This window comes from Podarcis melisellensis (assembly GCF_964234715.1).
Source record: "Podarcis melisellensis genome assembly, chromosome: 11".
Classification (NCBI taxonomy): domain Eukaryota; kingdom Metazoa; phylum Chordata; class Lepidosauria; order Squamata; family Lacertidae; genus Podarcis; species Podarcis melisellensis.
In genome coordinates this window covers 41,109,938-41,133,331 of record NC_138543.1, presented here as the reverse complement: position 1 = coordinate 41,133,331, position 23,394 = coordinate 41,109,938, and the positions used below count along the sequence as shown (strand labels likewise).

Below are 23,394 nucleotides of genomic sequence, written 5' to 3'. Positions count from 1 at the left end.
CTGCCTAGTTTGATAGGGCCCTAGCCATACCCCAGCTTCTTTTTCTGAAAACCTCCAGAATTACATTTTGAGTTATTCAGGTATATAAGACTCAGGGGAAGATTTTACACACACACACACACACACACACACACACAGAGAGAGAGAGAGAGAGAGAGAGAGAGCGCGAGAGCGCAAGCATTCCATTCCTGCTATTTTTTCCTACTTGTCAAACCCCATGATTTCTTCATTTCCCACTGCCCCAGCTCTCCTTCCACACCACTTGAAATGTTCTTCCTCACCCTATTCATCATGTTCTTCCTCTTTTCCAATAAACCTCTAACCTACCCCTCAATTTTCGTTAATCCTCTCCTCTCTCCTCTTCCTTCATATTCCTCTCCTGTTTACATTCCTCCTTTAAATGTTAATGATACATATTATTCTATAATATACAGCATTTTATTTCAACTATACACACACACACACACACGGACTGTAATAAAACCTCCAAGTAGTTTACAAGAGATATTAAATTATCGTTTTAAAACAAGTAATTTAAAAGATTTAAAAGATTAAAATAAAATAAAATAAAATTCACAGTAAAAAATTACAACACGTCAACATGTATATGTCTGGAGAGGCTTGCCTGATCAAAAATGTTTTAAGCAGGTGCTGAAAAAAGGTGTCTGCCTAGTGTCAATAGCTAAGGAAGTTTCAAAATGGTGCTGCTCCCACACTATAAGATCAATTTCTTACAACTGCAGAAGTCGTTTTATGTGGCCCCTGTAACAGTGCCAGGTCCACAGATCAAAGCAGTCAAATGAGATAAGGTGATCCTGCAAGTAAACTGGTCCTAGCTGTTAAGGGCCTGTGGGTTAGGTAGGACCAGAACAACTGTAGCATAGTGTGCCCAATTTCCAGAAGGATAATATGGTATTGAAATCTGCAGAGAGATCAAGAAGTAGCAGCAGCAGCAGCTAGGCAACACACACCCTGTCTCACTCTCAGTCCCACGGTCAGGCCTGAAGACGGATTGGTGTGGATTTAAATAAAAAGTTATTTGAGAATGGGTTACTGTGCCCAGACTATCTCCGTCCAATAGCAACCATAGTTGGGGATAAGCATGCCTTGCCATTTATGACACAAGGGTTTCAGTCAAAAGGTGGAATCTTGCCCCCGGATATGCATGTTATTTCAGGCATAATGCAACCCTGTCAAGAACACTTAATTCCTGGACCCAGGATAACACAGCATCTGTATTATCAGGATTCAGTTTTGAATTTAGACACCCACGTCCAACCAGACACTGGACCAGAATGTGCATGACCGCACCCGATTAAGATGACAAGAAATAGAGCAGGGTGTCATCAGTATAGTGGTAGCACCCAATATCCTACCAAATTTGGTAGCATATATGCGTGCCTGACAATTGTGACAGTTATTAACCTACCATTTCACTTCTGAGAACCAAGAGATAATCTATACCACTTTAACCGTCCATGACACCCAGAACAGGACACTGTAAGATACAGCAACTGACATTACCACTTGATTTACCGTAATCAAGTTACTCACTGTAACCTCAAGTCTGCATGGGTAAGTTATTAAATTTGTTGTAATATAATCCTTTGGAATCTCAGTGTTTCCTCCTGCAAAAAGTTAAGTACATGCATCTAAGAGGATAGTTTTGAGATATGTGGCATAAAAGCCTTCCAAAATGCTAGAATTCCTGTGAAACTGTCAGCAAACATTTGTTACTGAAGAGTTAGCTGTGAAGTAGGAGAGTCCATAATTCACTGGTAGAACAGATACAGTACTTTGAATGCAGAAGGTCCCAGTTCAACCCTTGACTACTCCAGATAGGGCTTGGTAAAGACTCCAGTCTGAAAAACCATCCATGTAAACCAGAGATACAAGTAGTAGACATGATTGTGTCCAGATGTTATGGAACTACAAAAAATCCCCTTCCAGAACAGATCCTGCTCCTGTAATAAGAAAACACCAAATACAATACATCACATAATTTTGGATTGCCCTCTTCTTGACATCCTTTGCAGAGATCTGCAAAGGACTCCCTTACAGCTTAAAATATTGATTTACAAAGAGTCTGTAATCCAATATTTGCTGAGGGATGATACTCCCGAAACTACCAAGATTGTATTTAGCTGAGATTTTTAAAGCTAAATCTAAAGTTGCCTGATTTACTCAATTGAGGCTATCTAGTCTTTTATATATTGTATGTGTTTGGATTATTAATGTATTTGTATGATTTTATGATTTTGTTGTTTAAATTTATGCCAATAAAGGCCAATGACAACTACAACTCCCATCATTACTGGTCATAGCCATGTAGGCTGGGGCTGATGGGAGTTGAAGTCCACAACTTCTGGATTACAACCATGTTGGATACAACCATGTTGGCTACCCCTAGTGTAGACAAAACGGAACTAGATGAACCAACTGCCTGACTCAGTATAAGGTAGATTCCTGTGTCCTTATGTGAAGGAATTGACATATTTTAATGAAGGGTTTTTGAGGGGAGGGGCAGCAGGGGAAAGGAATGGAAGGGGAAATGTCATTGGCACAGGCCGAATTCCATTGTGCAAATGGGCTGACACATTTGAATGTCACCCAGTGATTTTTTTGTTTGTTTCTTAGGAAGCACGTGCAACAAGATAAATAAGAAAAAAGTAGGGTAAATTTCAACTAGTGCCCCCTCACACAGAGCTCTTTTGTTTGCCAGCTGTGACTATTCATGGTAAAAACAAGTACACAAGGTCAAGTCTAGTGCTGCTGCTCTGCTTTCCTTCAGTGTTATAGTTACTATGCTGAGAAGTTGGATCAGCAAGGAATGCTCATCTTAATATACCTGACCTTTCTACAAAAGAACTGGGGCATATCATTTTCCACTATGAAAACGTATACAATTGGCAATACAAATCCCATATTAAATCCTAAAAATATTTTAAAGTGTATGTAGCACGTACGCCAGAGTTATTTTAGCTTCCTTCCAGTTTTGATGTTAGCACTCTAACCTCACCTACAAATAGAAAAGTTTTCCCCTGGTTAAACTTTTGTTGCTCTACCTCCTGTAATAACTTAAAAGACACATTATGAACAGATGGGCACCTTATGCTAAAAATATATGTTTATACCTGCATTTGCTTATGGCCATTTCACCCATGACCCTTCCCTGCCATGGGTACAGAGAAAAAAGGGGGAAAGAAAGAAAAAACACAGCCATCATGCACCACCAGTCCAAATGGGTGCATTGTGCTATGGCTAAAATAAGTGGCTGTTTTAGTGGTGCACCCTTATTAGAGATTTCAGCCATTTAATTTTAGTAAATTAACTATTTGGTGCTTTAATCTGAATATATGTTATATGCTGCCTCTCCTCCTGGAAAGCGACTTTGAGAAAACTAATGGCTTCTCTGAAATATAAGGCAGTATACGATTTAACAAATATTACCACACATTGCTTTAACATTGCCTTTCTCCAATTTGAAAGTACAGCACATGCCCTATTAAAAAGTAACAAACCAAAATACTTTTTTTAAAAAAAAGACAAGGCTATCAGTATTGTGGAAGATCCATTGAAGAGGCAAATATACAGTTCATCCAATCACTGTTGGATTCAGCCATCTGCTCTTACTGTTAGAATGAAAGCAACCATAGTGCCAATGTGAATGACAAATTATTTTTTATTACATTGAGATATACACCAGATGAGAAACCAGCTTAATGGAACCTATCACGGGGGAACGGAGTTAAATGCAGCTTGTGCATAGACAAAAACTAGACAACTTGTTCTGAATCTGAAGGTAGCAACACAGTTATTTTTCTTTAGATCAGGTAAACTGCAACCCTGGGGAAATGTTATTAACATGTAATCTATTTATATTTTACTGACACATTTGTTGAAGGCTGATTTCAAAATAACCTTACTTTGCTCCCTAGATGCTTTTTTTTTTAAGTTTAAAAATACCAAGTGCCCTTCCTTAGGCCAGACAAAGGCAATTTAAATTTAGATGTGCATATTTATGTGCAGTTGTGGGAATCACTCTTTCAGTAAGGTTTAAAGTTGTATGTTAATTGCAGTGAGACAGCTCATGTTAGCACAGCGACTTAAAAAAATATATAGACCAATGATTTGAGTAAAATGGAAACTGATACCAACATTTAGTTGGTGTTATATGGACATATAAAAACAGCTTCTTACTTTAAGTAACAATTTTAAGATATTTTGGCCACTCAACGTGCTCATAAAGCTGCTGCTGAAACAGCACAAGCAAACAGCCCAAATAAAACTTCTCACTTTTACAGAGCAATCCAGCTTCTCCCATAGGAATCGTAACTCTGGACACAATCCAGCCAGTTAAGAACTCTCCGCATTGATTTCAGTGAACAAGAATTAAAAATGTGGTTGTAATCCTATGCACTTTCTAGAGAGTAAATTCTACCGAACAGGACTTGGCCAAAGATGCTTCAGACTATGCTGCAAATCTATCCTATTAACAGAAAACTGGACCTTAACTTTCATTGGATAATGCTCTTTGAGGGAAACGGCTTTGAAGGTTGCTGTGGCGTTTGCCCTCCTAGGTGTGTGACATCATACTGGGTTCTTAGGGAAATGGTTAACTAATTGTAAAACGACTAACCAATGGGAACCCAGGAGGCAGAGTTAACTGTGTACAGTCATACCTCGGGATAAATACGCTTCAGGTTGATCGCGTTCGGGTTGCGCTCCATGGCTACCCGGAAGTAACGGAGTGCGTTACTTCCGGTTTTCGCTGCTCACGCATGCGCAGACGGTCAAAATGATGTCACATGCATGCATGGAAGCGGCACAACGCGACCCACGCATGGGCAGATGTGCTGTTGCGTCTTCCGTTACGTTCAGGATGCGAATGGAGCTCCGGAAGAGATCCCTTTTGCATCCCAAGGTACCACTGTATAAGGTTAAAGCACAGAGGGGGCGTTTGGGGGGAGAGTTAGAGTCAGGGTGGAGAAGACAGCCTGGAGTTAGAAGAGACAGATAAGATAAGTCTGTGGGTTGGGCTAGTCTGGTGTGACAGAGTGAGAGAATTTGTTAAGAGGAGTCAGTCACACAGTTGAGATAATCAGTCAGAAGGAATTAGGAAGGTATAGGTAAAGAAACTAAAGTTAAGATACTGAAAGGAATATTATCAGAGAAACCATAAACTAGTTAATGTCTGTAAAATAAACTTGGGGGTTTTTTTTGGCTCACTTTTAACAACTGTCTGGACTCAGTGTTTTACCAGAGAGTAACTGGTTGGTGGCAGCGGGGAAACGAGCACAGTGGTGGCACAGGGATCAATAGACCGTTAAACGTCCGGGGACCCTGTGTGATCGCCACAGTTGCATTAGGGACAAACTCAACTGTAAATAATGTGTAAATATAATCTTATAAAAAACACATACACCACTTATGAACCAGAGTCCGTGAAGAACTAATGCAATCATTGAAGTGCCAGCATCTGTTAAGTTTCATTTACCTGGACATCTGTGGGCATATGCACATGTTCACGGTAGCAGAGTGCCAGTGCTGGTCTTGGATATTATGGCATCTGTTGCAAAACGTTAAAATCACACTTGCAAAGCCCTTAGCACCTTTCAATGAGCTTCTCACCAACAACAGATGTCAACCAGCTCTTGTTCACAGGACTTTAATGGGGAGCCAAGTCTAGAGGGATGGAGGAGTAGAAGTATGTGGCACTGCAAAAACCCAGGTGCTTTGCTGTTTTTCCCCCCTTCCCATGTTTATGTGAAGCAACACAGGACAGACACTTCTAAAATTAACAGCTGCTGAGACTCACAGCAGCAAGTCACATATTTGTCTTAATTGGTATGGCATTTCAATTGCTAGCTGTACACTTGTACTGCTTTTAATGTAAGTAAGATTTAGTTAAGATGCTCAGAATGGATGTGGCACTCACAGGGAAAGAATCCCCATTGCTTTCCCCCTTACACTTGGAAACCTCCCATTTCCCCCATTTTGTTATTATTAAATGTTTCTATATTACAAATAATGCTGCGAACAATTGAAAAATCAAACAAAATGCAGATATAAGGTAATTGGATACACAAATATAGCATCAAACAAAATTTACAGAACTGTATATGTGAATATTATGTCATTATTTATAAATGCTATTTTGGGCCACAGAAATATAAACACCTTATTGGAACATGAGTAATAAAAGTTGTTCATTTATATTATCAACAAATATTGCGATATGTCCCCTAGCATATACTTTGTACTTTGTTACTCCAGTAGAGGAAAAACAGACTCAGTTTTTCCAGTTAATTTATAATATTTTTGTCTGCCTTTCCCTTAACCTTCTCAAATTTCTCTATTTGTCCATATAACCCAGGGGACAATGCCGCACACACACACACACCTGTGCACGATACTTTTGCCATTATTGATCTTGGCTAGGGGAGGGGCAAAAGGTAAAATAATTTGAGGGGGAAAAGGCAAGGAGAAAGAAAGAAAAAAAACCGACAGCTCACTTCCTTCAGATGGTCAACCTATATATAGCAGGCACATGTTCTGAAGGGGACTCAAAGCAGCTACCACCACCATGGGGCTTTTCTTGGTTTTGTCCTTCTTGGCGGCTTATTTTCTCTTCAAAATTCAGACTGGTAAGTTAGTTCTACATCTGTTTTGTCTTCCCTCCCCAACACATTCAGCGCAAGGAAAACAGGGCTGGCTTCAGATTCATGGGATTTCTGATATCCCTCGATACCCACCCAACCTCCCTCTTGTCAAGTTTGCAAAACCTGGCTGTCCAGCCATTCCCCATTTGAAGGAGTTACCACTGATTGCTAATGGCAAGTAGGTAGAATCTTTGCTGCCGTTAAAAGATTTCAAATTCAGGCAGATAAGTTGGCATGTTGGTAAGTTCAGAACATGCATTGAAAGGGGCAAATATGGCCACAGAAAGTGTTGCAGCAGAGGCAATGCTACTGCCAACAGTGTGCCCCAAAAAGGGATGTCATGGCAGCTGGGTGACAGACAGCCATGGATCCAGCTTCTGGAGAATGTCTGATCTGGGCACCTCTGGAGCTAGTACAGCCAAAAAATAAAAAAAATAAAAAATTGCAGAAGCTGCCCACCTTACACTGTGGCTGGCAGGAGGCACCTTCAAGCCACTAGTTAGGACTGCTCTGCCAGGGCAAAACTTTATTTTGCTTCTCTACATAATTTATATCCCACACTTGCAGCAGAAATGTGTTTCCAGGACAGCTAATGAAGTAGCATAATAGAATAAATGTGCAATACTTTTTAAAAAATGAAATAAACGATACAAAGGAAAACAGGAAGAGTCAATTCAATTAGACTGCAAACTCATTATTATTCTAAATTAAAAATTAGCAGTTCTTAAAGCCTAGGAAAATGGAATTTTTTTTGCCTGGCACCTGTATTAAATTGACTATAATAAATTCAAGACAGAAGGGACAGAGCTACTTCCAATTGCTGGGGGATGGGTGTTATCTGAAAAACCTACCCTGCAAGAAGAAAATAAGCACATCAGGTAGAGAGGTTTTAGCCCAGCACTACCTCTGCCATGCTAGCATTCTACTTGCAGGGAGCTTTTGAAGTACAGTATGTCAGAGGGATTTTAAAAATGTGATCACCTCTTCCATCTGAAATGTTACAGATTATCCACTTTTCCCCACTTAATTCTGCTGCATCTGTAAAGCTAGACAAAAAGAGAACGAGAAAACAAGCAGACTGAACAAGGTTTAAGCATACATAAATTCCATGTAAACTACTGCGATTTAGGTACTTATTATTTACTAAATTTCTGTTATTTTAATGGGACTTGGGCCCACCCAACATGTTGTTTACAGCATCTGGAAAGTATAACACCACAGAAAAGAATTATCAGTTCTATGTCAATATTCTATTTTCAATCATATGGCCAAAGTTCCATGTAGTTGGGATGAAAAATAAAACCTTTTTCCATGCTGGGGTTTTTACTCAAGAGGAGATCCATTGAAATTAATGACAATTAACTTCAGTCACTTAATTCCAATGGGTATACCCTGAGTAACAGTTGGTTGACAACAACTGTGAGTCTCCCAATCCCACAGGAGTGACTACTTCTGGGCCGCTGCAGGGATGTGATGCAGGCTCATAAACGTTGCAGGCTATCTATCATCAACTTTTGTGGGAACACATTTAAATGTTTGCATGCCCGAGCAGATGACACCATTGCAGTTTTGAGCAGCAACTATGCCAAAAGTGTTTGAATTAGGCTTCAGGAGTATTAACTGATGTTCTATTGTTCAGCATGCCATTGAATCGACATAAAATTCCATTGATGTGCCTATCAGCATGTGCTTTAACACAATTACATTATCCTTTCTCTAACCTGAAGCACAGCATATATAACACAATTTGATTAGTGTGTCTTATTTCTACTTAGGTCAATCTACAGATATAATTGGGGGCGAAGAATCAGTTCCACACTCAAGACCTTATATGGCTGCCCTCATTATACGTGTTGAAGGTAACACACCCTTATGTGGAGGTACTTTGATTAAAAGGAACTGGGTGTTAACAGCAGCTCATTGTTTTCAGTAAGTATAGAGAAGTATGTCTATTCTTCAAAGTTCTTGGCCCTTTAGGCAAGCCCTTTAGTTGTTATTCTGTCAGGTCACAGCCTTTGCCTCCTAGTGTGAGCTGCTAGTAGCAGCTGCCTGCTGTAAGATCCAAGAAAATGAGAATGGCAAGAAAATCCAGTAGATCAGGGTTGGGCAACTTGTGGTACTCAAGACTAGATGTTGCAGGACTTCAACTTTCATCAGCCTCAGCCAGCATGGCCAGTATAGTCAGTAATGATGGGAGTTGTAATCCAGCAACATCCAAAAGGCCACAGGTCGTTAGCCACTCTGCAGTAAATCATGGATTCGTGACTTAAGTGCAATGTGATATTGCAGTGCGGGTTGAAAATCTGGGTAACATTTCGTTTTGTGGTCCCAAGTTCAAAGCAGTGCAGATTATTATGAAGTTAACACTTTTACAAAGGACAAACAATTGCATGTCACTTGACTACTTAGTATTTGTGGCTGATTCACAAAGGCATGCACATAAATTTGATTTTCCAGTGCTTGAAAGATTAACTTGATCACTCATAGCTCAATGTGTACGCTTTATCTGTGATGTTTAATCTGTAATGGCTCACATCACATGTGCAAGTCAACACCTCATTATGATGGAAGATGAAGATGATTCCAGTAGAAATGTGACACACACACCCAGCTTGGTTACTGTGCTAGTCAATATACTGAAACCTGTAGGTAATTTACTGGCACAAAGCTGTGGCAGCTATATTACAAGAGAAGTGGTGAAGATGTTTTATCAGCCAGCAAACTCCTGCAAATAACTTTTCCAGAGTTCCTCAAGCTTGATTTCAAGGATGGGGGAACAGAACCTTTTATGGACCCAAGTTCATAGTGTTAAAACAGTGGAGAAGATTTAATGAACTACTGTATAAAAATATAGAGTGAATGTAGCTGTTTTTAACTTCTAGAAGTCTTAACTTGATAGGTGTAGAGCAATGTTTCCAAACGGGGGCCATATGCCCCCCGGGGGGGGCAGGATATTCCAAGAGGGCCCCAGGTGAAAAATATTTTTGGGTTAATTCAAAGGCCAAAGCTATTCAATGAAGGAGTCAGATGCACCTCTGTTTGAAGGGGAATTCTACAGCTTAGGGCAGTGGTTTTCAACCAGTGTGCTGTGGCATCCTGGGGTGCCTTGAATGATGGCCATGGGTGCTGTGGGCAACACTGGCTTCTGTCCCTCTTTCCTTCCCTTCCTCCTCTGATGCCCTCTTGCATCCCTGCCTCCCAAAGGCTTGCACAGCTGATCATTGCAGCAGCCCTGGCTACAAGCTCCCCCAGTGAATGATGCCTGTGGGGCTGGCCAGGGAGCGCTTCCCAGGCCCCTATGGGGCAGTGTCAGGAGGCAGCTACCTTTGGGGCAGGGGGCAGCAGCTAAGAGACCAGGGGCGGCAACTGTGGCTGCCCAGAGGACTCCCAAGGAGAGGGGAGGAGGAGGCTGAGGAAACATTCCACAAGGGAGTGTGTTTGAAAAAAGGATGAGAGGCTGCCAGCTCTGCAGGCAAGGGGTGACATAACTGGGCTCCTGAGCCCCACAGGGATGCCGAAGAAAGAATGTAGTTGGTCAAGGGAGCCGCGTACTCAAAAAGGTTGAAAACCTCTGGCTTAGGGTCTCCTTTTGGAGACCCTATTTTTTGGGCTGCCATCCGCTGAACTTCCATGGGCAGCAGCACTACTAAGAGGAATCTCTGTTGATCTTAACAGCCAAGGGCATCTGTTGGGAAGGAGGCAGTCTTTCAGATATCACGACGTCTTCCGTATCAGGAAACAGACACTGGCTTTCCATTCATACCTTTCTGTGCAATGCCCAGTAGACTTTGGCTTCTCAACCACACAGTAAACAATGGGGTATTATATCCTGTGCTATTTATATAGACGATTAAGTTCAAAATGGATAAAAAACCAGCAAAATCTTACACGTTTATTCAGAAGGGCCATTGTGCCTAGTGGGACTTACTCCTAAGTAAGTATGTTTCAGACTGCAGCCTAAGTATGCAGTATGCAGAGTGTGAAATGTACTGTATGACAACCCAGACTCAAGAATATTGTGAAAGGCAAAGGAGAGTGCAAAACAAATATTAATGCACTTGCTAGAAGCAAATGTTGACCAAATCTTTAATTTTTTTATCTTTTCAGAAAAGAAAGAAAAAAATCAATTCCACAAGCAATAGTTTTTCTTGGTGCTCATTCACTAACTGGAAAACAACAATGCATTAAAATTATTGGAAGATATGGTCACCCACAATATAATGAAAAGACGATGGGAAATGATATTATGCTTTTGAAGGTACTTTTAAATGGAATGTGAATATTCTGGGGGCAAAAAAATTAATTTTATACTTATCTTTTTAAATATCTTTCTTGTCAAGTGAATTGGATGCCTTAAATTTTAAATAGGCAACAGTGTAATCAATGCACATGTCTACTCAGGGGTAAGCCCCACAGAGTTCAATGGGAAACATAATACAGCCTTAGTTGGTTATTCAACTAGAAAGCATAGGAAAGTGTTAGTGTTATTCTTTGGCAAAATTAGTGATCATCATCTAGCTGTTCTTATTCAGCCTGCTTAGTTATACGAGTTTTCCTGGGAGACTTGCCAATGCCTGAGCTTAAGCAACTTCTACAAGAAGCATAAAGCAGAGCTTCCTCCTCTTTAGTCTCAATATTGCCCTTGTAGAACTCAGCAATAAGGATGGATCCAAAAATAGAATTAGTTGGCTCTGCTTGTCATTGGCTCCACCTACTGTTGGTCTCCCAGCCCTCAGCTCTACCAAGCCCAATGGGCGCCACTGACATCTCATTAGAGACTGATGATTGGCTTCTCCTGCAGATTTTTTTTTAAAGTAGCTGAAGGCTGAATAATTTAGATAGCTCATTATCATATGGTATAATAGTAATATTGTGCAGGTGCGGGTGTGTAGTTAAGCAGGTAGGGATTTCTGATCTTGGAACTGTTAATTCCTGATTCTTTGATCATCTGTAGTAACGCTACCTGTTTGTCACTGAATCATTAGGAGAAACAAATGTTGTACATTATATTACAAATATGTTATAGGTCTTACAATGTACTATAAAATAAAAGGAAGTCTAAAATGAGATTATTCAATTGTGCTCTGTTTATAAGTACTATTTCCCTTTATGATTCCTTTAAGATGGAGAAAATTGCGAAGATTGACCAACATGTCAAATGCATTGAGCTTCCTAGCACTTCCAATGATGTTGAGGCAGGAACACAGTGTCTAGTAGCTGGGTGGGGAATTACTGATAACAAAAGCAGGAATATATCCACTATGCTTCGTGAAGTTAATGTCACTGTTATTCAGAGAAGTGTCTGAAATGATGAGAATCACTATAAGCATTCGATGTATGTGACAAGTAACATGTTGTGTGCAGGAGATGGCAAGGGAGGAAAAGATGCTTGTGTGGCAAGAGTGTTTTTATTTACCCATTCTGTCTTCCTTAAAAAAGCTATCAACTGATTAAAGAACTTAACCATCTACCTATCTACTGTTTGACAGATAAATAAATTTGTATTTAATCAAAGTCACATGTGTGTCTATGAGATATTGAAAGAAGTGTACAATAAACTGCAGTGCAATCCACATGTTTACACGGAAATAGGTTCCAATATATTATGAGATGCTTCCTTGTAGGAATGTATATTTAGGGTTGCAATTCTAAAAGTTAATGAACAAAAACTCGTGAATAGGAGGAAAGCAAAAAGCAGATCCCTACTCAAGAATTTCCAAACTAAATTTGAAGTTAGGCAAACAGTTTTGATTAAATATGCATGTGATTATTATGTCATGCTGCACCCCTATCCACACTTACTAAGAGCCAGCCACACTAAATTCAGTGGAACTCACTTCAAGGCAAATATGGACATGATTATGTTGGATTACATTTTTTTACTTCTAACAGTTTCATAGAAGTCTTCTCATTTGTTTCAGACATTCAAAAATGTGAATGTTGAATGCATCACTACATATAACATTATGCTGAACTGAACTACTCTTTTAGACTCAATAAATGCAAGAGCTGGATTTTTCAAAATGGTAACATGTCTCCGTTTAATCTTTTCCCAGGGTGACTCTGGTGGCCCTTTGATATGCAATGGGAAGCAAAGAGGTATTGTCTCCTTTGGTGCTAAATCAGAATGTGGAAATCAACGCTACCCTGGTATCTATACTCTTCTCACAGAGGACTATCTTGCCTGGATAAGAGAAATCACAGAACCTTTTACAGGTTGAGCACTTGGTTTTATGATTCTCTTTCCAGATACTCATTAATTAAACCTCTTCTTTTTCTTTCTTTTTAAAAAGAGAATGCGATTTAGTTTATGCTAATCTCTGTAGCTGTAGTGAGTGCCCTATATGTAACTGATTTAAAGTGATGAGGAACCTGTGGTGTTGATGGACTACAAATTCCATCTTCTGTGAACTGGCCCTGACGGCTGGGGCTAATGAGAGTTGGAAGCCAATAGCATTTGGTTCACATCCCCTATTGTACACTGCAAAGCTGCTTCCTTCATGTGTAAGAATGCCATTTGGATCTCATGTGTTTTTATAAAGCTGGGGGAAATGTGTTTTTCCACTACAGAGGAAACTACTTACACAGTAAGCATGGATGAATGTGAAAGAACCCTCTCCTCAAATGGCCACCGCGAAAATTTTGCAAAGAAGTTGGGACATGTCTCCTATTGTACAGGAGCTGATGTCTAGGTATTCATTAAGAATTAACTGCATAGTTACTTACAGTGCAATGGTAAACATAGCTACTTCATAAATGTCTTTGTACAAGATGGCAGCCTAGCCTTTGGCTTAGGATTGGCGTTGGCAAAAACAGTGTTGTTAAGCCTTTAACTGCTGACTTCCTGTGGTAAACCTGAGGTTGCCCAGGGATGGGGGTGGAAAACAATGAATGCACTCTAATTTTGTTTTCTGCCAGTACATCCCTTCTCCACAATAGCAGCCATTGTGTGACTGGGGCACACAACACTCAAAATATATGTCCACTAGTCCAAAAAAGACCCAATATAATTATCTCCCAAATTAGATAAGATTGAAGGTGACATAGAGCTTTTCCAGTTTTGACAAATCACCTTTTAAGCTGCTGTTAATAGGTGAGCTATCAGTTCAAAGTCTTCCTCTGGTATGATGCCCTTAAAATATAAAATATTGCTACAAAAGGTCCCTTAGAAAGACAAGATTCTAAAGGCTCATTACGTCTCTCAGTTCAGATTCCCTGAAAGTCCTAATTATAACACACTCACATTAAATGAAATATATACAGGCAGCGTGCATCCAACTGACACGCAACCACCAATGTGTGGGTCCTTTTGGACCCAGATGAGGGCAGAACGGGACAGAATGTACCGGGGGCGTAACAGGGCAGAATGAGATTATGCGTGTGGGGGCCAGGAATGGAACCCCTGCACAAAATGGTTGCAGCCAGTATGCATTAGGTGCAGCAGTGGACTCTGGGCTTTCAAACTTCACCAGTGGTATTCAGCACACACCCCACCACTTGCCTTCTGTTCTAAGTCATTCTTGCAGTGCCCTCAAAACTTGGTGCCATGTGCAGGCAAACCAGTCATGCCCCCTTCAGTGTGTTTGTGTGTGTGTGAGAGAGATATCCTTAAAATTCAGACAGAGAGTTAAGTCAAAGAATATTCTTCCAAATCCAAACTCAATTTTCTAACGGCACATGAGTACACATACCTTTCTAATCATATAGTTCCGCAAATTTAATTATATGTCTAACCTGAAGAAAACATTCAACACAATGATAAGTTTTTACTACTTAAATGCCTTGGCTGCTGGCTGGGGTTTAACAGGAAACCAAGAGTTCCCACAAGCACAGCTATCCTGCAGGTTGCCAACCCCCTACTGATGTGCTGCCACCATTTCAATTCAGTTTTATACCATGAAACCCTTGCCTGTTTTAGAATGAACTTCATTTTACTGGCAAGCACAACAGCCAATATTTATTATTAAAAATTATGCTGATCTTTATTTACATTACAGTTGTTGACTACAGCCTCCTAAGGATCCAGAGACTTGTGGACTGCAAAGCCTTACCTAATGTAAACCAATCTTTTAAGTTAAGTCTATTGCTTTCAATAGGCCAACTTTAACTAATGGTGGAAATCTCCCATACAGTTAGAATGCACCTCAAAGATCATATACCCCCTTTGTTAATGCAAAAAACTGCTGCAAAGCATCACTCATAGGTGGCTTTCCAGCCTCTGCTTAAAAATTGCTAATGAAAGAGTAGACACCACCTTCTGATGATTTTCCACAGTCAAACTGCTTTAGTCTTCCTGAGGCTTAGTAAAAATCCCCTTTCTACTCACTTGAGCCTGCTAAAGGGAAAAAAAGTTCCACAATCTACATGACACCTCTTCAAACATTTAAATATGGCTATCATATCATTTGGCTATCATATCACCTCCTAATTGTCCAGGTTTAATATAACCAACTCCATTCTAGTTTCAAGAACTGTAATCCAAAGAAGTACTTTTGGCACAAATCTTCTGCCCAAACTTCCGTCCTCTCATTTTTCAAACTTGTTTTGCCACATGGCACTAGGAGTGTGGAGGACAACAGTGCTGGTCTACAAATGACTCAAAATGTTCTCTTGGGTACATGAAAACATCTGCATGATTCTTCAGTGTCCTTCATCAGGATCTGTAACAGCTTATCCTATACTTACCTGTGCCCTCCTGCTCTTGATGATGCCATTACATCAAAAGGGACAACTTGTGACCAAAATACTGGTGCAAGCCTTAATAATGTTACAGGATTTACTTCCCACTCTTTGTACAGCTGAGAGTGCTGCATCACTGAAATCTTAATATGTGGACTAACAGCAACTACAGCAGCTTGTAATTATTTGAAATCAATTAACATAATGAATTCAGGAAAATGCGTTTTTCGTTCATGGAAGCACTTACCTCAGCAATACATTCTGCGTGCTGACAGTAGACAAATATGAGTTCATAAACTGAGCTATACTTCAAGTACATCATCACCACAAAACTCACTTCTGCTGGGATCAGTACCCCACTTAGAAAGTAGTTAGAATTTCCACTTCTGCCAGGAAATTTCATCATACAAGTCTTCATGCCAAAATATCTTAAATTAACAGACTCACCTCGCCTCATTAATCTTTGCTTTGTTTCCAAGGCATTTGAAGTTTTCAATGTAACCAGCACTGCAGTTGATCCGTGGCCAATCTGGTACACATATGGCCAGAAAGTGAGGCCTCAATCTACCTATAGAGTATTTGGCAATGTCCGTAAGAGACTGGCTAATAGCTGCGCCAAAAATGAATGTCCCAATGGCTTTGTAAAGAGCGGCAATATAGTTGTTCCGCACAAATGAATTGGAGTGCAAGCGGTTGTAATACACAGAAAGTGCCTCTCCTATGATTATCTGAAATAGAAAAAAAGAAACCAGAAAGACATGAGTTAAAGAAACAGCATTAAAATGTTTTATCTGATATAAAAGTTGCTCCGTACATGGGTAAATATGGCGGGGTTTCTTAGTTCATTTTATTGATTTTCAGGATAAGTAAATCTGATTTTTGACTATGTGAATTTTAAGTAATAATAAAAAGAACAAATAATTTCTGGAAATCATTAGGATGTCCCGAATGGCTGAGCCAAAAATCACTGAAGTAAATAGGAACCTCTGTTTTTTTCTCATTTGATTATGAAGCAAAGGTTTAATGAATGAATGGAAGGCAACCCTTCACCTTTTTTTCCAGCGATAACAACCTTTCCCACACTACTTCACAAAAGACCCAGTAGTAGCACCACAGCACACAGCACATTTTATTCCTCATCAAGTTTCCACTCACTCTTAACCTTGCACTCAAAAGAAATAGTTTCTTTGCCAAGAACGTGATCATTCTGGAAACTCAGGAACCAAGTTAAAGGGTTAGACGAGAGCACAGTTGCCAGGGTTGCTAAAGGCCAGATTTTAACATGGGAACCTCCCATGTTTCAGCAAAATGGAATATTTTGAAAGAGCATCCTTCCTCCAGGATGTGAAACTTTACTGAAACAATAATAAAAGTGCTAGATTTGGAAATCTACAGGAAGTTACAGCTTTGTAACTTGACTGTTATGGGGAGGTGATGTTCAAATTTAAGCATGTTGGTTGCATGAGAAGCATTCATGCTTGTTGTTTCATAACTGGGACTAATTTTAGTTTCTCCTCTTAAAATAGAAGTCTGTGCACAACAGAATAGGAAACAATTCTAAACAGTAGTTGGTCCACAAGCAAGGTTAGAGAATCACAAGAGTAGGTAATTTCCAGTTAAGGCAGGGGTGGGGAAACTGTGGGAATTCAACTGCAATTCCCAACAGCCCCAGCCAGTTTAGCCAGTGTCAGAGATTATGTGAATTGGAGGCTAACAACATACATGGACTATAAGTACCTGACTGAAGTTAAGGTGGTTAGAAGATTTTCCCCTTAATGAAAATCTCTAGCCAAGGCTAAATGACAAAAATCGACTTCTACAAAAATGAATACAATTCCTACTGTGGCAATGTTGGATATGCACATTGGTTAGCCATCCATCGCTAACATATCAATATGCTGCAAGTGAATCAGTAGGGCATCATATACAATAGGATCATGAATGTTTACTAGGCCTTTAAGATATCCAAAAGCTTGCAGATAGCATATGAGTAAATAAATATTTAGGAGCCTGAAACAGAATATAGGGAACAGTGGGTTATACACCAACAACCAGAATGTTGTCCACATAGCACCTCTGTCCCACAGAATTTGATTTTAAGTATCAGGGGACACCACCACCGCCCAAGAATAGCATTTATTGTATTTATAAGGGCATAAACTGGAAGATATGTTTTCCATTTGTACTTAAATTTCTGTGGATTCTAGCGTTAATAAGAAGCCTTTCCACAAAACCCAATGGCTAAAAGATCTCTCCAAATTCACATTCAGTCATCAACATGGAGCATCCTACAGACCTTACATATGTAACTAGGATCTGGATGAATACCATAGGTTCTGTAAAGGCAGGGCTATTCACCAGTTTTGCTTTCCTTTCTTTCGGAGGGATGGGTGGGCAATGGAAGCACTTATTCCAGGCCTCATACAAGAAGGTAACCACAACAACACTGAGAAAAACTGACTGATGCGGTGAGAAAGAAGCCCCTCAAGCCTCCCAGAGTCTTTACAAAATAGTCAGGAGAAGCGTTCTCAGTGATAAATTTATGCAAAACATGGTGTGATATGCTATGTAGCATGCCAGAAAATCCACCTGAGAACAGTTATATATTTGAGTACGGCTGCTTTCTGTGCTTCCGTCAGCCCCACAGGTGGTAACTCATTTGTATACAGACCTTCCAGTAACATGCATACCAGTCATCCGAGACAGAATTCTTGGAAGCTGGTTTAGGAGGTGCCCTAGGACATTTGCTCCAAGAAATTCCAATGTGATCTTGGGTGATGCCTCCTCTCAAACTGATGACATACAATGAGCTCACTGACTTTAATGCAGCTGGCAAGGTGCTTGACCTGAGATTGGTTTCAGGTGCTTGGTCACATTTATTGGGTGTTGCTTGGTTACCACCTTGAGAGAGTTTCAGGGCAGGTGCTTATCTAATTGTTAACACCAGAGCCACTCCATTGTTTTGTAGTGTATAAACATTTAATTTCAATGTAATTATGCAGACTTATGACAAGAGTTAAATCTCTACCCTTCCACATACTGTGGTCACCAATATCTATTTTGAAATCTTAGGGGGCTTCTGAGCTTTGCCTCCTTACCAGGCAGATTCCCTAATATATTTGGCTCATACCCTGCTGCAGTTCAGGTAAGTTAGTGGATTTAAGGAAGCTAAAGTCATGGGCTGAAAACAAATGTCAAACCAGCAAATATTTGCTTGGTAAGGGCACATACCATGGTACTGGTACATTTCTCAACAGAAAGTGTATTAATGTCACTTTTGTTAAAGGAAAAAGGGGGTAGTCTAGCTTTTCTAAAATAAATCCTAGTAAACAAAGTGGTACCTCAAGTTACAAACGCCTCAGGTTACAAACACCGAAAACCCAAAAGTAATTGCTTCCATTTTCGAACACGCCTTGGAAGTTGAACAGCTTCCGAGGCACATTTCTCAATTTTCTCCATTGAAATTGGCAACCATTTCGGAAGTCAAATGGTCTTCCGGAATAGATTACATTTGACAACCAAGGTTCCACTGTATTTTTGCTGTCTCAGGGACTGGATGGCACCCTGGCAAGTTCCATATACAGAAAATAACCAGTGGTTGTTGAATTTTACTCCAACAGTGATGATGATACTTGAATGCAGCAGGTTAGCTTAGGCAACAGAAGACAATGAATGTGGCCCACACACCTGTCCTCCAACATCTCACCGCCACTCCCTGCCACCCCAGGCAGTTGCCTCACTCCACCCAATGGTAAGGTCAGCCCCAATGGCAAGCCTAATTATACTGGACTTAAAAGGCAACAAGTTATACTAATGATAATGGTGACTCTACAGAATTGGAGCCTCAGTTCTTTAAAGCTTTAAGATGCCAGGTGCCTTAATGTTTTCATGTTCTCAGTTTTTAATAGCAGGCTGTAAGATACCGGTTGCCAACTTTTTGTGCCAGTAAGCCCATTTGGAATTTTGATAAAGTGTCCTGGGCACGATTAAGAAAATGGCTGCTGAAGGGACATCACATAGGACAAAACAGCTGGTGGTATGTAATAAAATGTGGACATGTTTAAAAAGACATGTTCAATGCAGGAGAGACTGAGCAGGCACAAACAGGAACTGAATTAACAGTCATGCAATGTAAAGTGTTTGGGAGATATTTACAAAGACCTTTTGCAGGCATCACAGAAGGTACTGGCGAGCACACTGGCATTTGTAGGCATTACATTGGCAACCTCTGCTACAGGGATTATGTGAATAATAATAATTTTTTATTTATACCCCGCCCATCTGGCTGGGTTTCCCCAGCCACTCTGAGCGGCTTCCAACAGAATATTAAAATGCAATAGTCTATTAAATACTGAAAGCTTCCTTAAACAGGGCTGCCTTCAGATGTCTTCTAAAAATGTGGTAGTTGTTTTTCTCTTTGACATCTGGTGGGAGGGCATTCCACAGGGTGGGTGCCACTACCGAGAAGGCCCTCTTCCTGGTTCGACATTGAGCTTGACATTGAGCTCTAACCCGTGTCCGGTCAGATTCAGAATGAGTTATCCGCCACCGGCGCTCTAGCCCTCTCAGCAATTGTTTCATTGCCCTCAGATCTGTGGAAAACCACGGGGTTGTCCAAGCTCCATGGAATCGGAGAGACCGCTTCAGAGCCAAACAGTCAATAGCCCTGGTTAACTCCACATTCCAGCAGGCCACCAGGGAATCAGCTGAAAGGCCATCAACATGGGATAAAGCATCCCCTACCACTCTCTGGAAACCATTTGGATCCATTAAGTGGTGGGGGCAGACCATCCAAATCAGTCCCACCTCCCTACAGGGGGGAAGGGTCACGGAGAAATCCACTTGCACCAGGAAGTGATCTGACCATGGCACTTCTTTAGTTTCGCTTTTACTTAGTGTCAGATCACCAACATCCATAGAGGTGAACACCAGGTCCAATGCATGTCCGCGGCTATGAGTTGGGCCAGACCTATTCAGGGACAGCCCCATGGAGGCCATACTTTCCACGAAGTCCCGAGCGGCCCCTTGTAAGGTCGTGTCGGCATGGATGTTAAAATCCCCTAGGACAACCAAACTAGGTGTCTCCAGGAGAACATCCGCCACAACCTGAAGCAGCTCGGGCAGGGAATCCTTGGTGCAGCGGGGAGGTCGGTACACCAAAAGGAATCCTGTACTGCCCCTATCGCCCAACTTTCAGAACATGCACTCAGAACTGGGTCTTCTCGATAGGATGCCTGGTGCAAACTAATGACTTCCTAAGAATCACTGCAACCCCCCCTCCCCGCCCACAAGGCCTGGCTTGCTGTGCGTTAAGAGAAACCTGGTGGACAAGCAGTGGCAAAGACAGGCCCATCTGCTTCATCCAACCAAGTCTCTGTTACACATGCCAGGTCAAGTCCTCCATCCACAATCAAGTCATGTATGGCAGTGGACTTATGAATCATTGACCTGGCATTGCACAGCAGCACCTTCAGGTCATGTGGGTATCTCTTGCTGATTCCAGTATCCGTCTGGTCAAGACCAGACCCAGAGGCAGGGATAGTCCTCAAACAACGACTAAACCTGCCTGTGAAGTATACGCAAGCCCTAGCAGTTGTATCATTCATTCTTCCTGAAAGATGCACCCAATTGAATGAGTCAAAGCTACCTCATATTGTAACCAGAACAGAATTGGTGTAATATAATCCAAACGCTTGGCTCCCACATTCTGTGCTATTTCCAAACAGTACTCAAGAGTTCATTGCAGCAATCTAGCCTGGGCATAACCAAGACGTATGTCACTGCGGCTAAATCCATGGATTTAACAGGTGCAGCAGTAAGCTTGTAAGAAGTACTTCTGGCCACCAATGTCACCTGTACTTTCTTAAATAGAAGGCAGTGAGTCTGGGATAAGTCCCAGGTGGTGTACTTGACTCTCCAGGGGGAGTATAGCTCTATCCAGAACCAGCTGCACACCTCCATCCAAAAATGATTTTGGCTATTATTTGCTTGGCTCTGTTGTTATAGTGCTTTATGCAGGTGTTTTAGGTTTTTAATTTTTCACCGGCTCTGAAATTGCTTGCAATGAAGAGCTGGATAGAATATTCTCTCTCTGGGTTTTCAATCTCCAACACATGTGGATCGAAGCAAGTCATCAGGGCGTGACACATTTCAAGCTTCATTATTTTTTTCAAAAAAAGGCTAGAAATCCATCAGGTTTGTTTCTTTAATTGTCTAGCATAAGCAAGAAATAACCAGACACTGCCTTTACTCTTGATCATGCCCATGGAGCACTGAGGATCATCCTTGGCTGAAAAGTGTTGAAACTGCTTTTAGAACAGGGAGCATTAAAAATAACTAGCGACACTGGAAGGAAATGAGTTCTCTGAACAAAGAAGGCTGCAGACAAGTTTATTTTTGCTTGAACTGAGGGGCAGGGAGAGAGAGGGAGAGAGAAAAATAAGAATTACAAACTCACCTTCTCATCTGTGTTGCAACCAAGCTAGCAATTTGTCTAAATAGCAACTTCGGCTCTACTTTTACAAGTTAGCACTGACTGCTCAGTACACCTGAGCAAATGACCACATTCTAGCTAACTATAGCACAATCAATTTCCCAGTAAAGGAAAAACTTCACTAGAAATAGCTTGGTCTATAGCAAACATATATGGCATGTAAAAAATGTGATAAGATGTCCATTTATTTTTATTTTTTTTAAAAGGCAATCAGGAGGACCCTCATGAATTGCTTGGGGGGGGCGTGTTTAACCCTTCCTCTATGCCATTTTTCCTGAAATAAAATCACACGGACAGTATTAGCTTTACAGGGATGTAGAGAACACTAGTTGAAGTGCTATCCCTGCATTTTTTCATCTGCAGTGGGAACAGCAGCTTTGGGTAGTGATTTAGATCAGGAAAGCAGCCTGTCAACAGAAGGCTTGACACCCCCAGCCGTGGGCAAACTGGCCTTTTGAGGGGGGGGGCGGACCTGTGGGAGAGCATACAAGGTAAATCCATACCATGTAAAATTGAGGTGCCCCAGAAAGAAGGCACCTACAGTGGTACCTCGGGTTAAGTACTTAATTGGTTCCGGAGGTCCGTTCTTAACCTGAAACTGTTCTTAACCTGAAGCACCACTTTAGCTAATGGGGCCTCCTGCTGCTGCCGCTCCGGTGGAGCACGATTTCTGTTCTCACCCTGAAGCAAAGTTCTTAACCCGAGGTACTATTTCTGGGTTAGCAAAGTCTGTAACCTGAAGCGTATGTAACCCAAGGTACCACTGTATATCATCTAGGTTCCTGCAGAAAGTCCACCTTATCTTAATTGTCTTATTGCTCTGTAGCCCTGTGTGGAGCCATAGGATGATAGGTTGGGATGGATATATTAGTTAATGGAAATGTTATAGAATTAGGGTGGACGGCTGCATAGATAAAAAATGTTTGTATCAAGTTCAAGACTACCAATCAAATATTAAATAAAGAGCAAAATATTCAAGGTTCATTTTTGTTCTCTTTAGTTGGGTCCAGTTTTAACATGTTCTTATCATGAGGCTGTTTTTGTTTCCCCAGATGTCCCAGAACTTTAGAACTTCTTCCCTTACCCATGCTTTGAAAACACAGCAGGATTACGGTATCCTATTTCAGCTGGCTTTTAAGAGCAAGCAGTGGGTCCTGATTTTCAATTCCTCCATTTGGAGTCTAAAGTAGATAGTGTATGTACTGTATCTATATGTGAGAGGGTGCTTAAATATTGAATTAGCTGCTCTGAGGTTTTAGAATGAAGCAGGCTTTACATGCAAATGAGTAAGATAAAAAGCATTAATAAACATTGTTTTTCAATGTCTGAAGATGAATGTCAATCCACCTTAACATTAGGCATTTTTTTCTAAATAAATGCTTAGCCATGGAGCGATGTCATTACAGTATTATTGCTCAGTTTCGCTTTCACTAAGAATTGTAACTTCTTTCTTCCAGGTCAGGAAGAGTGCTCTCCTTTGACATCATGTTATCCAATAGCAAACAAGGTATGACAACTTTTCAAAATGCAATGTAATGGAGGAAAATGAGCTGTAAACTT

The 23,394-nt window shown here is 40.8% G+C and overlaps 1 protein-coding gene and 1 pseudogene across 3 annotated transcripts in view; one reads left to right on the top strand and one right to left on the bottom strand.

Annotated features, from left to right (window-relative positions):
* Positions 1 to 23,394, bottom strand: part of PLPP1 (phospholipid phosphatase 1) — an 86,892-nt gene that overhangs the window by 28,129 nt on the left and 35,369 nt on the right. For both annotated transcript variants that reach the window (XM_081929994.1, XM_081929993.1), the window contains exon 3: positions 15,789 to 16,069. In XM_081929994.1, coding sequence (XP_081786120.1) covers positions 15,789 to 16,069 — 281 coding nt within the window. The remainder of the gene's footprint in view (positions 1 to 15,788; positions 16,070 to 23,394) is intronic.
* LOC309380209 (granzyme A-like) lies at positions 585 to 23,389 on the top strand (annotated as a pseudogene). Its single transcript, XR_014173337.1, has 6 exons — positions 585 to 1,575; positions 8,438 to 8,591; positions 10,770 to 10,920; positions 11,786 to 12,064; positions 12,719 to 12,878; positions 22,887 to 23,389. The product of XR_014173337.1 is annotated as a granzyme A-like (transcript).